The sequence below is a fragment of the Trachemys scripta genome, chromosome 8 (assembly GCF_013100865.1).
Source record: "Trachemys scripta elegans isolate TJP31775 chromosome 8, CAS_Tse_1.0, whole genome shotgun sequence".
Classification (NCBI taxonomy): domain Eukaryota; kingdom Metazoa; phylum Chordata; order Testudines; family Emydidae; genus Trachemys; species Trachemys scripta.
In genome coordinates, this window is record NC_048305.1 from 21,749,310 (window position 1) to 21,767,320 (window position 18,011).

The 18,011-nt window shown below is 47.7% G+C and overlaps 1 protein-coding gene across 3 annotated transcripts in view; it reads left to right on the forward strand.

Moving 5' to 3' along the window:
- PPARGC1B (PPARG coactivator 1 beta) overlaps window positions 1-15,954 on the forward strand; it is a 94,080-nt gene extending 78,126 nt beyond the window's left edge. For 2 of the 3 annotated variants that reach the window (XM_034778318.1, XM_034778320.1), the window contains 7 exons: window positions 283-319; window positions 1,040-1,104; window positions 2,170-2,917; window positions 4,400-4,475; window positions 5,316-5,437; window positions 5,838-5,989; window positions 10,279-15,954. In XM_034778318.1, the coding sequence (XP_034634209.1) occupies window positions 283-319; window positions 1,040-1,104; window positions 2,170-2,917; window positions 4,400-4,475; window positions 5,316-5,437; window positions 5,838-5,989; window positions 10,279-10,382 (1,304 nt within the window). In that variant the 3' untranslated portion in view covers window positions 10,383-15,954. Of the gene's footprint in view, window positions 1-282; window positions 320-1,039; window positions 1,105-2,169; window positions 2,918-4,399; window positions 4,476-5,315; window positions 5,438-5,837; window positions 5,990-10,278 lie in introns of those variants that run through there. The other variant, XM_034778321.1, reaches the window with a different exon arrangement.
- Window positions 15,955-18,011: the final 2,057 nt, after the last annotated feature.

Genomic DNA, 18,011 nt, shown 5'->3' on the forward strand with positions numbered 1-18,011 from the left:
GCTTTACAAACATTATGTGATTAACCCTCACAACGTAGGCAGGTATTATCCAGTTTGGTAGATGGGGAAACCAAATTACAGAGAGGCAAAGTCACTTGCCTAGGCCACACAGCAAGCCATGACTGGTGGACAAGCTAGGTCCAGAATTCGGAGTTCCTGGTGCCCAAGCCCACACCTAATCTGCTAGCCCACGCTGCCTCCTCTTTCTGGGTGTGATGCAATCAATCAGTCTGAAGGGAATGCAGCATGTTCAGTAATTCTGCTTCTCTCCGTGTCTTTCAGAAACACCCACGTGTCTCACGCTGTCCTTGGCACAAACGTAAGTGTAAAACAAAATACTTACCAGCAATTTAAACCCAACCCGGCGGCAGTCTGGGCCAGCATGACTGCCAGGTGGCCTGTAGTTTTGCCTGGATGGACACGCATTTTAAATTTCAATGTTAAAATATCCAGCCAGGCAAAACTTCAGGACTGTTACCAACCAGGCAAAGAGGACGTGCAGCAGGGAGGGGACGTTTGACTAGCTGTGGCATGTGTTTGAAGCATAGTGTCTTGAACTGGGATCCTAAATGCAAGTGATAGCATAGCTCCAGGCCCTCAAATTCAGGGCAGGTTATGCCTATGGATTTCTCTGCTGAAAGCCTTAGAAGTGTCCTATGCTGGAGAGAAGATAGTGGGGGCACTTCTTTGGCTCCTTTCCCTGGAAATAAGGAATTGGAGCTCTGGCTGGGAGGGATACATTTCTGCTGGAGTGACTCTCTAGCTGCCTGTTCCTCTACCTCAGCTGGGAGGGAAAATGGAAATGCTTCAGGAGCTTGGATTTTGACCCGACCCCCCCCCCCCCCTCACTCCATCATGTACTAGCCCTGATGCCACAGAGAGTCGGAGAGGGACACAGTACGCATCCTGTATGGGTGACATCTCCTCTTCCTGTTCCCCCTTTGGTTGTGGTCTCTGTGCTGCTCTTTCAGCAGTACTCTCAGTCTCTGATGTTCATATAAACACCTCCCTGCTCCTCTAATGTTCTCCTCCTCTCCAGTGATCCTACATTTGGGAAGAGGAACTTCGAGCAGGTGCTGACTGTAGAGCTGTGTGGGACTGCAGGTAAGCCACTCATGTAAAGAGGCAGTGCTCCCTTCCTTTGTTGTTGGGATTCTCTCTGTGTACGTTGAAAGGTGAGGGGAAACAATACCAAAAATGCAGTGTGAAATAGTCTGGCGCTAACCGCTTCTAGATGTGGTGGGGGTTGTGGTAGTCTGAGGAATTATTATAACTGAGTAAATATAATGGATTTTAGTAATAAAAACCTACATTTCTATAGTGCCTTTCATCTGAAAGGATCCCTCAGCACTTTACAACTACTCATTTAAGCAATTCAGGTACCACTGAAATGCAACTACCTCTGGGGTGGATCATAGCAGCTGTTCAACGGTGCACAGCAACACCGCACAACAGATCCATCCAGGAAGTGAGGAGGAATCCTGTATTGAACTGAAACTATGGAAAATATAAGGAGCCAAATTGTACATTCTCCACTTGAATTTGGGCAGAACCCCAAGGATAAAGTTAACTGTTAATGGGAGCATTTCCACTGACTTTAGGGGGGGTTGGATTAGGCCCCAAATCCTTGCTTTTCCAAAAATTGCTAAAGGATTGACAAGGACTATGTGAACTGGGCTCACAACTGGTCTGCTGTTGAGGGCATTTGCCGGGAGGTCTCCCTTCCAAGCACTGCCCAGGTCCAAATCTGCTTGGCTATCTAGATGTAATGATACGCAACAACTACAGGCTAAATGTATGCTGTAACAAGCGTAGGGGCTAATTTCAGAGGTGCAGAGTACCTGCTGACCTCAGCTGCCACATGGGTGCCCAGCTCCTTTGACAATCCAGTCAAAGGCCTTTCTCACCAATGTGTTTTGAGGAGGAGGCAGGAAGGGGATCTTGTGGGCCCCTCTAGCTGCAAACCACTGTGGTGTTGCAATGACCCCCTTCTGAAGACAGGAGGCCAGCAGTAACTAGCAGGGAGCCCCTCTCCACAGAGTAGAGGATTGATGGCTCTCCATAGCGTCACCCAGACCTACCTCCTCCTGCCAGGACCAGTTGTGGTAATAGTGGGAAAGCTCTGCTCAAAGAGTTTCATTCTTGTGGTTTGTTGTGTGGGGGGTCAAGGTCTCACACCGCCTACTACTCCGCCGTACAAGCCTGCTGAGGAGGACCTGTATAAGCCGGACATTCCCCATGGGTCAGCGAAGGAGGAAGCCACCATCACCTCCTCCATCCCAGGGCCAAGAACCTCAGCAGTGGCAGTCGACGTGGCAGCCTCCAGGAAACTCATGAAGAAGCACCCAGAGCGAACAGAGCTTTACGCACACCTGAGCCGAGCTGCCGTGCGCCCTTCCTCCTCGGAGCAGCAGGGGCTGCTGAAGCGGCCATTTTCTCGCTCTTTTGGGGACCATGACTACTGCCAGGTGCTGAAACCTGAGGCCACGCTCCAGAGGAAAGTGCTGAAATCCTGGGAGCCCCAGAGCCACGTGGAGGGTGAGCACAAGCGAAGAGTGCCGGATGCACACTATCAGGGGTCAGAGAAGGGTGAGGCCCTGTGGAAGGAGTGCAGCAAACAGCTCAGAGACCAGGAGATCAGAGCCAGCTTAACCAAGCACTTCGGCTTCCTGGACAGCGCCCTTGAAGACGAGGACACGGCCTTCTGCAAGACCCCTGAGTATGACACTGTCTTTGAAGATAGCTGCAGTGAGAGCAGCTCCCCCGTGGAGGAGGAGGAAGAGGAAGAACGTTGTGAGCGTCCATTGCGCAGGAACCCACTTGCCAGGTCCAGTTTGCACCACTGTTCCCGGAGCAGATCCAGTTCTGGGTCTTCATGCTGCAGGTCCAGGTCTCCAGCAAACAGACGGACTTTCAGGTATAGTTGGGCAGCTGGCAGGAGGGGAAGGGTGGGACTGATGAGTCCCAGCCTGCAAGCACATCTCAAGCAAAAGAATTTCTTGGGGGTTTATACTGGGGGTATAAGAGAGGCAGGTGAACAGAGTCCTGGCCTGGGCTCTGCCACCAAATCCTTGTGTGACCTTGAGCAAGTCATTTCTCCATCTCTCTGGGCCTCATTTTCTCCATCTGTCAAATGAGGATAAATTTGTGTGAAGCACTGTGAGATGCCAAGACAAAAAGCCGGTGCTAGAGACTGTGCCAAGTGATGTTCTTGTGTCAGTGTGATGAACACACCGACCCCAAAGCGAAGCTGAGGTTGTCCCCCCCCATTCCCAGGGATACATCCAAGCATTCAACCCCAAAGATCCACTCAGGTGTTAAGCATCAGGTGTCAGGCCTGACACACTGAACAGTGCAGAGTTAACACTGAACACCTCCACAGAGCATAGGCGCCGACTCTGTGGGTGCTCCGGGGCTGGAGCACCCAGGGAAAAAAAATAGTGGGTGCTCAGCACCCACCAGCAGCCCCGTGGATCAGCTTCTCCCCCTCCCCCACAGTGCCTCCCGCCCGCCAGTAGGCCCTGGCGATCAGCTCCTCCCTCTCCCTCCCAGCGCCTCCCGCCTGCCACGATCAGCTGTGCAGCGGCGTGCCGGAGGTGCTGGCGGGGAGGGGGAAGAGTGGGAATGGGGTGCATTCAGTGGAGGGGGCGGAACGGGGATGGAGTGGGCACGGGAAGAAGCAGAGCAGGGGTAGGAAGACGCAGGGCAAAGGTGGGGTCTTGGGAAAGGGGTGGAGCGGTGGTCGAGCACCCGCTGGCAAATCACAAAGCTGGTGCCTCTGCCACAGAACATGGGTGTGCAGATCACCTAGTCTGCGCATGGCATGCACTTCATATCGATCTGAGGCCCTTCCAACCGTCCAGCCCAACAGGGGAGAGTTCTGATGAAATCGCCTCCGTTCGCTGAGTCCAACGTCCTTTATTTTAGTTCATTAAAAGTAAGTCATAATACACCGGTGGCTGCTTGACACTGGTCAGTCAGGCAATGCTTGACTTGTCTGAGGGTGGGTTTTTCTGGTGGCACAAGGAGGAAGATCACAGCCAGAATTGGGGAGGAGCCAGGAGCTCCTTGGGAAGGGGAGAGCTACAAGGAGGCAGGAGGAGATAGGGAGCCACATCAAGTATCTGTAAAGAATGATTTCCCTGGCGGCTTAAGTCCCGGAACCAGGCCTAAAGAGGTTTGGTTTGGTTTGGGAAGCCAGGCTCTTCTCTGGAGGATCCACACCCAGCATCAGTGGAGCCTGCTCACCAGGAGTCTCCTGAGTTAGAGATTTTTTTAAAAGCTTGTGTCAGACACGTCAACTTGATTGTGCCTCCACTTCCTTTTGACTGCCAGAGCTCCCCCTGCAGGATCCCTGCTCCGCACTGATCTCCTCTCTCTCTTGTTTGCTTACACACAGATGTGAATACAGCGAGCAGTGTCAAGGGGGAAACATGAGCCAGGACCAGATTGAGAAGAGACGTGACAAGGCCATTGTAAGTGACCTGCAGGCTTGGGGTGGGGGGGGCTCGGGGGGAGTGCTGAACTCGGCAGAAGCAGCGGGACTTCCAGTGGGAGCAGATGGCTTCATCCTGCTGAAGCCCATTTAAATCTTGGGACAAAGCAATTCACGGCCCCGCAATTCATCTCCCACTCCAGAAAGGAGACGGTGGAGTGGATTGGCCCTGGCTCTGGCATTCCTGGAGGTGGGGCCAATTTTAAACAAGGGCGTGGGGAAAAGATAAAAAGCAAGCAATTGACACTGGCAATATACAGAATCCCTGGCACTGGAGGAATTCAGAGCACTCTACGTCCACAGCTTCAGTGCACTCGGAGTTAGCAATTAGGGCTGGGAACTTGGGGAATACTTGGAATTGCTAAGAGATTATTGAGCTGAGCCTCACTGCATATAAAAAGCAACAGATATACATAGAAAGCCTGTGTGTGTGTGTAGTGGTAGTAATTTATTGCTCTTCTGTATTGCCTTGTACACCCCCATACACATCTCTGGCATTTTTCCTCAGCACAAGCTGAGTCCCATAGACAGGAATTCTCAATAATATTCTTACAGTTACACTTCCACAAGGAGAACGCTGCAAAGGCTGAAAGGATGCAGTAGAAGGATAAAGGAAAGAAAATGTGCATGAAAAGAAATCAGCTGTTTGAGGCTCCTCAGAGAGCTGTTTACACAGAGGGGCCAGATCTTTGCATTGCATGTGCTCAGAGACTTGGGGGCATTGTCCAGCAATGGGATTCCCCAGTGGGTAATGCCAGGGGAGCAGCAGGGAGGCCTGGTAAGGGGGCGGGCATGAGCTGCATTGGTTGTGCTTGTGCAGGGTGAAGGCCGGGTGGTGTACATCAGAAACCTCTCCAGCAGCATGAGCTCCAGTGAACTGAAGAAACGCTTCGAAGTGTTTGGGGAGATCGTCGAGTGTCGGGTTCTGACCAGGAATAACAGGTGTGTCGAGCGCGAGCTCAGGCCCACACCAGGCAAAGCAGTGGGAATGCTCTTAGGGCTTTTCGGACGTAGGCTGCACGACTGGCTGACTCATCCTCATATTTTAATAGGATGAATGGGGATTAAAACAGCACAGTCCCTTGGGTGTACTTCGCATCCCAGGGCTCACAAGGTTAAGCAGAGTTGTCTGTAAATTCCCCCTTGGGCCACGGTGGGTGTGGGAGGCCTGTAGAACTGTTAAGATACCACAGGTGCAAGTGAGATGCACTGTATGATTCCTGCATGTGCCCTCTGTAAACCAAGCTACACGGTATGTGGCTCTCAGCCCCTTAGGAGATAAGGCTCATCACATCCCTCCCCCTGGTCAGTCACCTCGTGACTCCTCTCTTTGGCTGCTCAGGGGGAATAAATATGGCTTCATCACCTACCGGTGTTCGGAACACGCCGCCTTATCGCTGAAGAATGGCGCCTCGCTGAGGAAGAGGAACGAGCCCTGGTTCCAGCTGAGCTACGGTGGCCTCGGCAACTTGAGGACCAGATACACTGACTTGGGTGAGAAAGCAGGCGGGCCCCACTGCTGAGCCAGGCTCCCATTTCCTTAGGGCAGAGGGAGTTTTTATGACCCTTTGTGAATGCTGAGGCCCAAACCTCTCAAACGGGGCGCTGCAGCTCTCCAGCTCAGTGTCCCCCGGTGAAGTCACCTGGGAGGCGCCTGCCTTGCCCATTAAACCCTCATGGGTCTGGATTCATTGCCCCAGTCAAACTTCTCCTTGACCGGGAGTTTCCTTTAGTAATGTGCCACAGGGGGTCATTTAATTGCCACAGTTTGGAGGTGCAGAATCGCTGGGAAATCTCTGAACGGCAGGGAGGACAAGGGGAAGTGCAGCAGCAGGGCTGCAAGGCATGCCTTTCCCAAGCTAGCCGGGGGGAAGCATTTAGTCTTCAGAGTGGAGGAAAAAACAAGGTTCCCCATAGCCCACACTTCAGCTGCTCCTGCTGAATGCCGCAGAGCTGCAGGCCAGTCCGTGGCAGCCAGCAGGGAAAAGTGGCAGGAATAGATAGACACATACGCCTGTGGACAGGGCTTTCCCAGGGAGCTGCTTTGTGAAGAGTGCCCAATTATCATGGCATAACTATAATAACACATTGCACTTTCCAACTCATTTCATCCCGGGACCTCAAACCACTTTACAGACATTAATTAAAGCCTCACAACGCCCATGTGACGTGAATAGTTATTAGCCCAGTTTCACATACTGGGAAACTGAGGCACAGAGAGGCAAAATGACCTGCCCGAGGATACAGAGTTAGTCCGTAGTAGAGTCAGGATCAGAAACAGGAACTGCTGAACCTTAGTCCCAGGAACTAACCACTAGATCACACATCTTTCAAAGTTACAGGTAGCAACTGAGTCTTTATGGAAAAATTCTCTCTGGAAACGCCCCCGTCCCATGATTGTGTGATGCTTCTGGCAATGTCTGATTCACGGTGTTCCAGACCAACCATTTTGCTGCCAGATTCCACATACTTTATGTGTATGTTTAATCCAAAAAAACCCAAACCAAAAAGTTGTTGAAAGAGCATTAAGGTTGCAAAGCCAGTCACTCAAAAATTAGTTCAGCCCCCCGGTGTGTACGACTTATGATACAATCTTTAATTACATGTTCACAGACTCTTTTCACCACAGGATCCCTGCCTCATTCGGTGAATGAGTAGTTCCTCAGTATTTCTTTTTCTCCTCTTCATTCAGCGTATGGGCCCCAGTCTTATTTAGTACACACCGTTTGAACCCCGCATGGATACAGAATTATTAAGATCCCCATGGCATTTCTGTGGTTCTTATCACTATAGTAGTGGAGTGCATCACAAATTTTAATGCATTTTTTTTCACAGACCCCCTGTGAGGGGAGGGGCCAGGGGGCATTGCTACGTGGGGAACTGAGGCACAGAGATTAAAGCCAAAAGTGTCGATTAATTTGGGCTTGAGATGCCCAGAGCCTGAGTTTTGAGAGCACTTAGCGTGTAGAGCACTGTAGAGGTCCAGAAGAGAGCTCCCCTTGACCTGAGTTGCTGCTGTGAGTGCTTGGGATGTCTGTAAATCAGACCCCAGGGTATCCAGTCCAGCCCCCAGAAAATGAGGAGCACACAATGGCCATTTATGAAAATATTGGTGTATGTGACTTGCTCACATCACACAGGAACTCTGTGGCAGAGGCAGGGATAGAATCCAGTTCTCTAGGCCAGCATTCAACTGCTTTAATCATGATACCATCCAGTCTCTTCCTTCTGTCCCCTGCCTCAGTCACTGCACACCTTCCAACTTCCGTACTGAGTGATGCAGGGGTCCTGTAGGCCAGAGGTTCTCAACCAGCTGGGGCTCACGAACCATTTGTGAATGCTGAGAGTCAGTAAAAAGGTTGGGGGAGAGGTTGGGTACTGCTGCTGCAGTGGGAGGGAGGCCCTGGGGGGGCACTGCAAAGCCCGCCCTGCATTCACCCCACAAATTTGGCCTGGCTGGCCCCCCATCATCATGACACAGAGACAACTGGGCCAAACTAGGGTGGCACTATGACCCTGGAGGTTGAAACGTCCAGAGCAGGTAACTGAGCCAAGCCAGCCCTACGGGACCAGAGCCTCTGGAGTGGCCACAGAGCCCTTTAAAACATACTGGTGACCCAATTTTGAGTTGCGACTCATGGGTTGAGAAACCCTGCTGTAAACAACAGCCTCATTCGCCCGTGACCACTGTCCGTCCCGTGAACTGAATGATGCAGGGCTCTTGTGCAAAAAATAATATGTAATCATGTAATTAATGACTTTCTTATAATGCATACACAAGAGTGGGCTGAATTAAGGGGGCATGGGCAACTTTAATTCTGGCCTTTCCTAACTTCTGAGAGCTTGGCTTTGCAGCCTCAATGTTCTTTTAATGTAAGGTGTTTGGGTTTTTTTAAGTAATTTCCTATATTGATTAAAAACTTAAAAAATTTAAAAAACAAACATCCTGTGGACATATTGATCAACGAGGTTTGGAGCTTTAGATGCCTGGCACAGTCCTCCATCACTGAGGCTAATGGAATAACTGGTAGCAGTAGAAGGCTATTAACATCCCTGTGGGCCTGCCAATACCCAGGCACTTTGCCAGTGGGTTTCACAGTTATTTGCTAGCAGCAAAGGAATGTTGAGACACAGGAATCCTGGGTTGTCCAGGTTCTATAGGGGAGTGTGTTCTAGTGGTTACAGACCCTTCTGCCTCTGTCCTGCCCCAGCCTCTCCCGGTCCCCTCTTCTCTTATTCCACCGTTTTCCCCTCTCCCATTCGAGTCAGGTGGCTTCTTCCTTCTCCTCCATGCTGCACTGGAGAGTTTCCCTTCTCTTAGTTTCAGTCGCCTGGTGCCACAGAGGAGCAATTGTTTCCTGTAGCAGCCAGGATGAGCAATTGTCAGGAAAGCCCTGTTCAGCCCCTCCATTGCTGAGCTGGAGCAGCTCCGTCAGGCCGGTTGGCACAGAGGAGCCGTGAGGGAACAGAGATACTCAGTGCAGATGGAATCTTCAGAGAACTTAGCTGCCAGACTCTAACCAATCTGTACTGATCATGTCTGAACTGAAATTTTTCAGAGGCTCAGACCTTGCCTGAATTTGGGCACATTTCCATAGGGATGGGGAAAGGCATGGCCCTGACCCAGGGTAACTCCCCTGCCAAAGTTCAGGGAGCTGTGAGAGCTTCTTAATGAATCAGCCATAAGAATTTTTTTTAACCTGGGCAAAACAATGTATTTTTTCCTGAGTCTCATTCTCAGAAATAGCTGGATTGTTTTAGCTGAAACTTTTCCGAAAAATTTAGCTTGAGTCAGACACCCAGCATGGGAAATTTCAGACTAAAGTTTGGCAAAGTTAGAATCAACTGGAAACAGTTTAATGGGAAGCACTGAGCAATCTTAACTATAGGCTCTGCTACCAGCTCTGCCTACAACAGAAAACAAGTAATTGCCCAGGATTTTCATGGAGAAATCCCTCTCTGCTCTGTTGAAAAGAGAAGGCTTTTCTCTGAGACGGAGGTGGAGGGGGGGGATACATTGCACACTCCACTGGGTTAGAGCTAAGAGAAAGTGAGTTCATCTACTGCCAGATTTGTTAGGATGCTCAGTCAGATGGGGAGTGGCTGGTCAGATTGCTGTTGGGAGTGAGAGTCACAGTCTAATTTACATCTAATTAAACAGAAAACCCAAACCAACTTTTTTGAGGAGGCAGCATGGACTGATGATTATTCGACTAGAACCCTGGAATTCCTGAGTTCTATCCAGCTGCTGCTACTAATTCACTGGGAGCCAGTTTGATCTAGTGGGTGGGACAGTGGCTGTGCCTCAGGAGAGCTTGGTTCTGTTCCTGACTATGCCACTGACTTGCTATGTGAACTTGGTCAAATCACTTCACCTGTTTTCCCTTTCAACCTTTGTCTGTCGTATCTAAACTGTAAGCTTTTTGCTGCAGGAACTGTCTCTCACTATGTGTTTGTACAAATACCTAGCACAAAAGGCCCCAGTGGCTGAGGCCTCAAGGTCCTACTCTAACACATCATAATAATGTGAGAATGAGCAAGTCAGAACACCGCTCTGTGCCTCGGTTTCCCTGTTTGTTAAATGGTGACAATTCCTGCTTTATGGGGGAGAGTGCGGATTAATTAAGATTAATTAGCCCACCCATGTGAAGTGCTTTATAAGTCTTACGTACGATTAAGTAGCTACACTGATCTTCAAAGAGAAGCAGGATGTCAGTACTTTGTGACCCTGGCAGATGTCCTGCACTCCTGACTATCTCATACTCTGTCCCTGCCTTTCCCAGATTCCAATGTGGAGGAGTCCTCCCCAGCTCCAGTGAAAAGCAAGTACGAGACCATGGATTTTGACAGCTTGCTGCAGGAGGCCCAGCGAAGCCTGCATCGATAACAGCCTTAACCTTGGAGGAACACCTCAATACCTCAGTCAAGGCACTTCCAATATGTTTACGTTTTCGAAGAAATTATTAAGTATATGAAAAAAGAGAGAGAGAGAGAGAGATTGAGAGAGACTGCTGTCCCTTTAAATTGATGTTTACATTGAACAAAGCTGCTTCTGTCTGTGAGTCCCCATGGTGTTGATGTTCCACTGCCACACATTAGTATCCTTGCTTCTGACTGGTTGTTTTGGAGTGAGCCTTCTCTTCCCCCCGCCTTCCCCGGGTCCCCCAACATCCACCCAGGCACCCGGAGTGGAGTCGCAGCTGTGTTCACCATAACATTTTTTTGTCTGTAGTGTGTGATGATGAAACTGTTAATTGTGAATAGAATCAGGACTATAAACTAATTTTTAATAGAAGAAAAAAGTATATACTTAAAAATGTATTTATGGCTCAGATGTACTGTAATTCAGATTTATTGTATCGCTTCCTTGATTTTTAACTATGCACTGTAATGAGGCACTAGCCACTGAGCAGATGAGGGTCAGTCCAGGAGGGCGTTCTGGATTAATCACCAGACCAGAGTTTGCCCCTTCAGCTGTGGAGTGAGCCAGCCCGGGCCCCAGCCCCTGGTGAACTGGACCAGGATAGGGTTGGAGTTTGGCACTGCAGTGTGTTGGAAAAGCCATTCTTCCTGCTTGCGTGGCTGGAAGTCCTGGGTCTCCAGCTATCAATCTCGGGCTGCCTGAGACTGAACATGCTGGTAAGCGATGAGTTTAGTGGTTTGGCACTGGCTGGTCTGGAGCTGGTGCTGTTGTATAGTGGTGCAGCTTTGTGGGACCGGGGGAAAGGGAGTTATAAGGATGTAGTGTTAGGACACTATCAAATTGGGTATTATGGGAGTTAATCGCTGCAGGCCACTTTGGTGATGGAATCAGGCACCACCCAGTGAAGCTCCTGTCCTGCCTTGAGAGCCTGGGAGAGAGTGAATGCTAAAAGCCCCCAAAGAACCATCCCTGTTCATCCCCCCATACGCAGGCAGGTGCATTTCTCTGGCAGTAGGTGAGGATCACATCTCCGCTTAGTTGATCAGCTAAAGCCTTTGTGTGATGCTGCTGGGCCCTCCCCAGCTCCATCCATTGGCAGGCTCAGCTGGAGCAAATCGACTTGCTGGTTGCGTCGTGCACAGCTACTTCCACAACATGCAGGGGAACTGGGTGAGAAAATTCTTCTTTTGCTCAGACTGGTAGCTAGAGGGCATGGCAGCTAAGCTGAACATCTCTGCCCCACGCAGCATGCTACCCTTCCTTTGAGTGGTGTCTGATAAGCCATAGACCTACCCAGTCCCACTAGGAAGTTAGCAAACCTGATCTCCCTATTGACCCCTCTTGGCTATCACAGTCTCTCCAGTATTCCTCCTGTCCCCAGGCTCCTGACTAGCAGAGCACCAGTGATGGAGGCACTGCGGCCCTGGTGGGTGTTTGCCTGCTGCTGTCACCTCAGTTCCTGCTGGGTAGCACTAACCCTGGCCTGCCTCTCACTGGTTCCCAGAGATCCCCAATCACGGGGGTCCTTGCAAAGCCAGTCAGCAGGGCGGGGGTTAAGGCACGCAGTCAGTATGGTCAGCAGCTTCACTCTAGAGTTGACCTGCAAACTTTAAAGCCATTCCACATCTGAGCCGGGGAGAGACCGGGCAGTCAGAGAAAAAACAAGCAAGAAACAATGTTTAACAGTAGGGACCAAACAACCTTGCTGACGCCACAAACTTCCTCCACGTTTTCATTTTGTTTTTCACACACAGGTGAGACCGCAGGGATTGAGCCATCCCCTGTAGATAGAATAATAGCCTTAAATTCTGCCAATAGATAGATTAGATTCCCTTAAGGTCTCCCCTAGTACATGACACTGACATACTGTAATGGTATTATTTCATCATATGGGGCACACATGACCAAAAACTCAGTAATTACACAGGACTGGATTCTTCTAAGACCCTAATTCATGCTGAATTGTACTGTGCTCCATTGACACCAATGGTATCGCTTGTGATGTAAGATACTATTCAAAGGGGGAAGGGTGCTAGAATCTGGATCTGTGTGACCCCAGGACAATTATCTGATTAGTTGTCTTATAACGTGGAGCTCAGGGTTCTAAAAATATCCAGTTACATGGTAATTACCTCTGAGCTACCTGGTGATTTGAACTACACTTCCCCAAACCTTCGTTAATGGGTTAATTACTGGGCGCTTACATGGCATATTCCTCATGCTATTTCAGTCTTGTTCCAGAGTAGTTACCTGATTGCGTCCCTACTGTAAAACAGAGTTATGGGCTTTTCCTCTGCTCCTCATCCCAATCTAAATGACACAAGTAACTCTGACCTGGACTGAGCATTTGCTATTGGCAATCGCCTCATTGTAGCTTTGCCTTTTTCTGTCCTAGTATTTCCTCACAACAATGATGTTTACATGTGATTGCTATAGAGCTTACTGTAGAATGTATATAGCGACACATTTAGGGTGAGTAGTACTGTCCTGTGCTGTGCTGATGTTTTTCAGAAAACGATCAATCAAAACCGATACGTGTAATTCTTCCATCTCCTTGCTCAAGACAAGGATGAATCAAAGCCCACAACGCTGGCTTTGGTCAGAGATGGAAAATGCATCAAACTTTAAGAATGTGAAAGGGTTGAATGCAGCTATAAGGAGAACTTCCTGGTACCTGGAAGGAGCCTCCTTCAGTGTGAATCACTCACTCGCTTCACAAACTTTGATTTCAATACACCCAGTTTTAAATCTCGTATTGCTTTCATGAGGCGGGACTTCCTGAGTTGGCCAATGACAGTTGCAGAACGTCAGCGCATCAAATGAGATACTCTTGAAGAGGAAGGAAGATCCCGTGATGCACAGGGCCAATCAGTACTGCAATCCTAGGATAGGAAGAGATGCAATAAGTGGTCTTCGTGTTGCCTGAAGCCTATAAACTATTTTTGCAAGAAGTGTCTCCAGAACTTATGCAATATGCACTCAGGTGCACAAACGCACACACCCATGGTTATGGCCTGGGCTGGGCCATGAGCTCCTGTTGGTGACCATGTATGCAGGGAAGCCAGTATTGCTGAATGTAAAGCCAGAGGGGGCTGTGGTTTGGAATGTACGCACAGTTTACGCAGGTTAGCTCAGACCAGTACCTGTGGCTTATCTCAGTGGCTGCTGAGGGTTGGATGTTCCACCTGAGAAGCATAGCCATGAATATTCGCTTTGTTTATGTCACTCATACTAGGTCTAATGTAAACATTTTTCCCTTTGGACTGAGGTTTTTTTAAGCTCCCGTTGGCTTGCAGTGCTACACTCTGCAGCAGGAGATTCTAGGGGAGGAGTTATATAGTACGGTGTTCTGGATGGGAATGCTCTTTGCCAATGGAGTGTGGATCCTTTCCTGGCCTTGTTAGGGGAATGATTGTACAGAGGCCAGCCACAATCAAAGAATGCAGTTTGATTCTTAGTATGCTACTGATCAAGGCTCAATCCAGGGAGGTGCTGAAGTCACCCAGAGTTGGGGGCACTCCCCATCTTGCAGGATTGTACCCTAAATTTGGAGCCACATCTTTTCCCTGGGATGGGAGAGAGTTATTCTGAGAACGTGGCGTCCATTCGAGGAGAGGAAAATAGCAGTGTGAAAGGAATAGCTTTAAGTCCCACGGAGCCAGCACTGTACGGAGAGGGAGAGAGTCTCCGTGGGCGTCACACCATTCATCTGAGCAGAGGCTATGGCACATTCACCGATGCTCCCCATACAGAGAGTGACACAGTGCACACCAGCCAAGGAAGGGACTGCTCCCCAGCGATACCCCTCCTTGTCTTCTCCACCCTGCTCTGTGCACAGTCCCACATTCTAAAGGGACACTCCCACTTTTCCCCACATTTGCTTTTCACGGTCCTTGTATCTCTCTCTCCCGCCCCCCATAATAATTATAGTGCCAGCAATAATGCCAACGTGCGGAAGAAGCCATGCATCTATGAGGGAAGCAGGGACTTATATAAGGAAAGAATTTAGTTTCTGGATGAGGGTGGGAGTAAAAATAGTGTGTTATAATAGGTGATCAGGAAGGGGCATTTAGTTTTTTAAATATAGATATATAGATATATATATACAGAAAATCCCTTGATGGTTTCCATTTGCTATCGGGTACAAAACCTGACATGCAGAGTAAATGATAATGCCCCAGTCACCTTTTCTTATCCACTGACCCATTAAATCTCATTGTTTTGCATGAGATACAGTTCTTTGTGGCAGAATCTAGTGCATTCCCATGACTTCTCAAGATGAGGATTGTTTCTGAATGTCTGGACTGGGGAGGGACAGCTGGGGAATGCAGGGTTTTAGAGCTGATGTTGCCCATGGAAAATACCTATCCCCAGTTCCTACTCAGTGCAACTTTGAGCTGCATTATCTGCACAAAGCGTAAGCAGCAGCTCAAGTCCCTATGTTGCAGTGTTCGCATTCGATTTCCGTACTGGTCCATGTAAAGATTTACGGAACCAGCTTTATTTGTTGTACTAATTTTCTTTTGGGAAATCTGTTGAATTCTTAATATATCATTATCTGTAGCTGAGCCTTTAAAACCTTTTGTTCTTGACGTGATAGTCCATCCTTGACAATCTTGAGCAATACAGAACCAAGTAAAGCTTTCGGGTTTCCATTGCTCTTCCTATATAGATTCTGTAATCAGGTAGTGGCTTAGAAAGTCTGGTTGCAATACACCAGGTGGCGCTGCAAGGGGCATTATTTATCAGAGAACTGAACAAGGTTAATCTAATAATCGGGTGTGTGTACGTGTGTGTATGTGAATGAGCGAGAAGGATTAAATTGATGCATTTCTTGAGAAAGGTGTAAGAATTTCACCTAAAAAGGGGCACATCTGCTTTGTTATTTATAATAAAAGCTAAATTCTACTTTTTTTTTAAAAAAAAGGACACTGCTAATAACTCTAAGGGCTCAATTTTGCCACCCTGCTCAGCTGAGTAAGTAGCACCTTACTCCCGGAGTAAGTAAAAGTAGCAGAATTGATCCCTTTGTGATTAAGAATCAAGATATTAGTTGACTGCATTTTTTGTTTTAAATTGGTAGAGGTTTTTTATATTTCACTTAATTTCTTTCCCAGTTATGTTCCGTTGTGTCCTTATTTATGTAATATACTTTAACCTTAAAAAATGGCATGAATTCTTATGCCTTTCCTTTATTCTTATTTTTAAAAAGAGATTTATTTCTAGTGTGATTTAACTGTCTAAACGAGAGAACGTTTTCTTGTATTTTTACATTGTCAGATTCTATAGTTTCATAGATAATTTAACCAAATCGCTCAATGTATTATCTATATCTATCTGGTGGGTATAAAAGTTCTATTTTAAATTGTGTAAATACTTCAGAACTGGCTTCTTTTTCCAGACTCCCCTTGCTGCGGAGTTACTTGTTTACATCACAAAGACTGTAGAATCTCTACGCTCATGTACTGTAAATAGTGAAGTGATCTGCCTATAAATAAACTATAACAAATACACTATAACGTAAAAAAAAAAAAAATCTCCGTCCTGATGCTGCTTCAGTTTATTAGTGCAAACCCATTTATACATGTTCAGGGAGGAGGTGACTTTTGTTGCAAAGAAATGCTTTCCTCCATCTCTCATAAGCTTTGAAGAACGATTAATTACAGAGCAAAATATATGCCCCCCCCCCACAAACAGGTGTTTCCTATGTCCACCCACTCATTTTAGGACTTGGGTATTTGCAGTAAAAGTGCTAAAGGGTAATCCCTTCCACTTGGTGTTGCCAATGGAAGGAATTGTACATTCTGCCAAGAATGGTTCTTTATGGAGTTGATTGATTTTTGTTGCTTTTTGCCTTTTGTTGCCCAGAAGTTGCACTTCTTTAAATTGGGGTTTTAAATTGATTTTGTTATAAAGCAGTGCAAACCCCCTGTGTAAGAGTTGCTTATTTCAGTTTAGCTGAATCCATTTTATTTGCTGCATTAAGCTACATCGAAATAAGCCACTCTTACTGCAGAATAAGAAGGTCTGTATGCCGCCTTTTACCGGTTTAAGGCACATTGGCTGAGCGCACAGGACAGTCGCCCTGCTGCTACCTGTTTCGTGGGCTTTGATTGGTAGGGATGTCAAATGGACACATTTCACCAGCACTAAATTATCTAAGATTTGGTAAGAAACAGTTGAACGTGCCCGTGCTAGAATAGAGAACAACCCCCCTCTTCCCCCTCAAAAGCCTCCAACACTCCAGCTGATGTATGTTTTTACATTAGCAGAAGGGAAAGGGAAATGTCACGATAAAAATGGGAAATATCTGGAGCTTATCCAATATGTAATATTCACAGTGACCTACATTTTCTGTCCACACTCACAGCAGTGTGAACCAGGAGTTAGCCCCACAAAGTCAATGCAGCTGGAACCAGTGTGAGGTCAGGATCAGGTCCTTTACAACTAAGCACCTTGCCTGCACATATGTTTTGGAGTCTTTTCATGTCAGCAGTCCTGCTGACTCCAGTGAGACTACATGAGTGAGAAAAAAATTGCTCAGTGGGTAAATTGTTTGCAGGATCAGTCCCTCCTTTGGAGTATTCCTTTCTAAAACAAACAAACCGCATCCATCCTGATAAGTGAATGGAAACATTCACAAATAATTTGTGACATCTCACTGATGGGAGAAAAAGATTTGTGTCAAGTACATTTTTTGTTGACTGTCTGGCCATCAACTGAGTTGATTAAAGAATGAGAAGAAATGGTTTGTGAATAATGTATTTAACAACATCAATTGGTCAGATAAATTATTTGCAACAAATAGCTCCATCAGTTTCATTTGTTCCCAGGGAGATTAAAATAATGGAGTTTCCCTATGCTGGTTGCAGTTTCTATTTAGTAAAATATCAATTTATTGCACGCCTAGAAGCCTTTTCTGCTAGTTCATATACTTTTCACCTCCTGGGTTAGTCAGTGCAATAGCCAGTGCTCTCTCTGTTCCCTTCAGCATGGAGATGAATTGACACATTTCTCTTGGATGATGGGAAGAAAAGGCAACAGTTTGTTTTTGTGACTGGGGGCAATTTTTACAGCTGACTTGGACTGATTGGCATCACTGGTGCCAGGCTGCCTTCATGTCTTTGCCTACAGCAGGGACAAGTGAGGTCTTGGTTGAAAATAACCAACTGCTCCTTGGTAGTGGAGAGTGTGTGCTCTGTACTGCTCTCTGTGCACGTTAGCAGAGCAGGTAGCGTGGTCTTACAGAGCTACAATGCCCACACTTTTCGGATGACTGTGCTAGTTTATCAGGCCAAGACCTTGTACGGGATCTAGTCTGCCATATTGCTTGGGTGGCTTCTGCTCTCATGACTCTGAATTTTGGAGTTCCCAGACATATTAAAATCTATAGGACAGTACAGGAGATGATGGGTTATAGTGCAAAGGGAACCTGGCCTGGAGGCTTATCATTAAGGCCTTGCTTGGAGTTCCTGCCCAGAAAACGTGAAGTATAATGGAAGGAGGAGGCAAATGGGGTTCATGTGCAGAAGAAGTTGAAGTTCTTACCAGGAGCCTTTCCCCCGGTGACGGATTGGATCACAGAAACCCCCT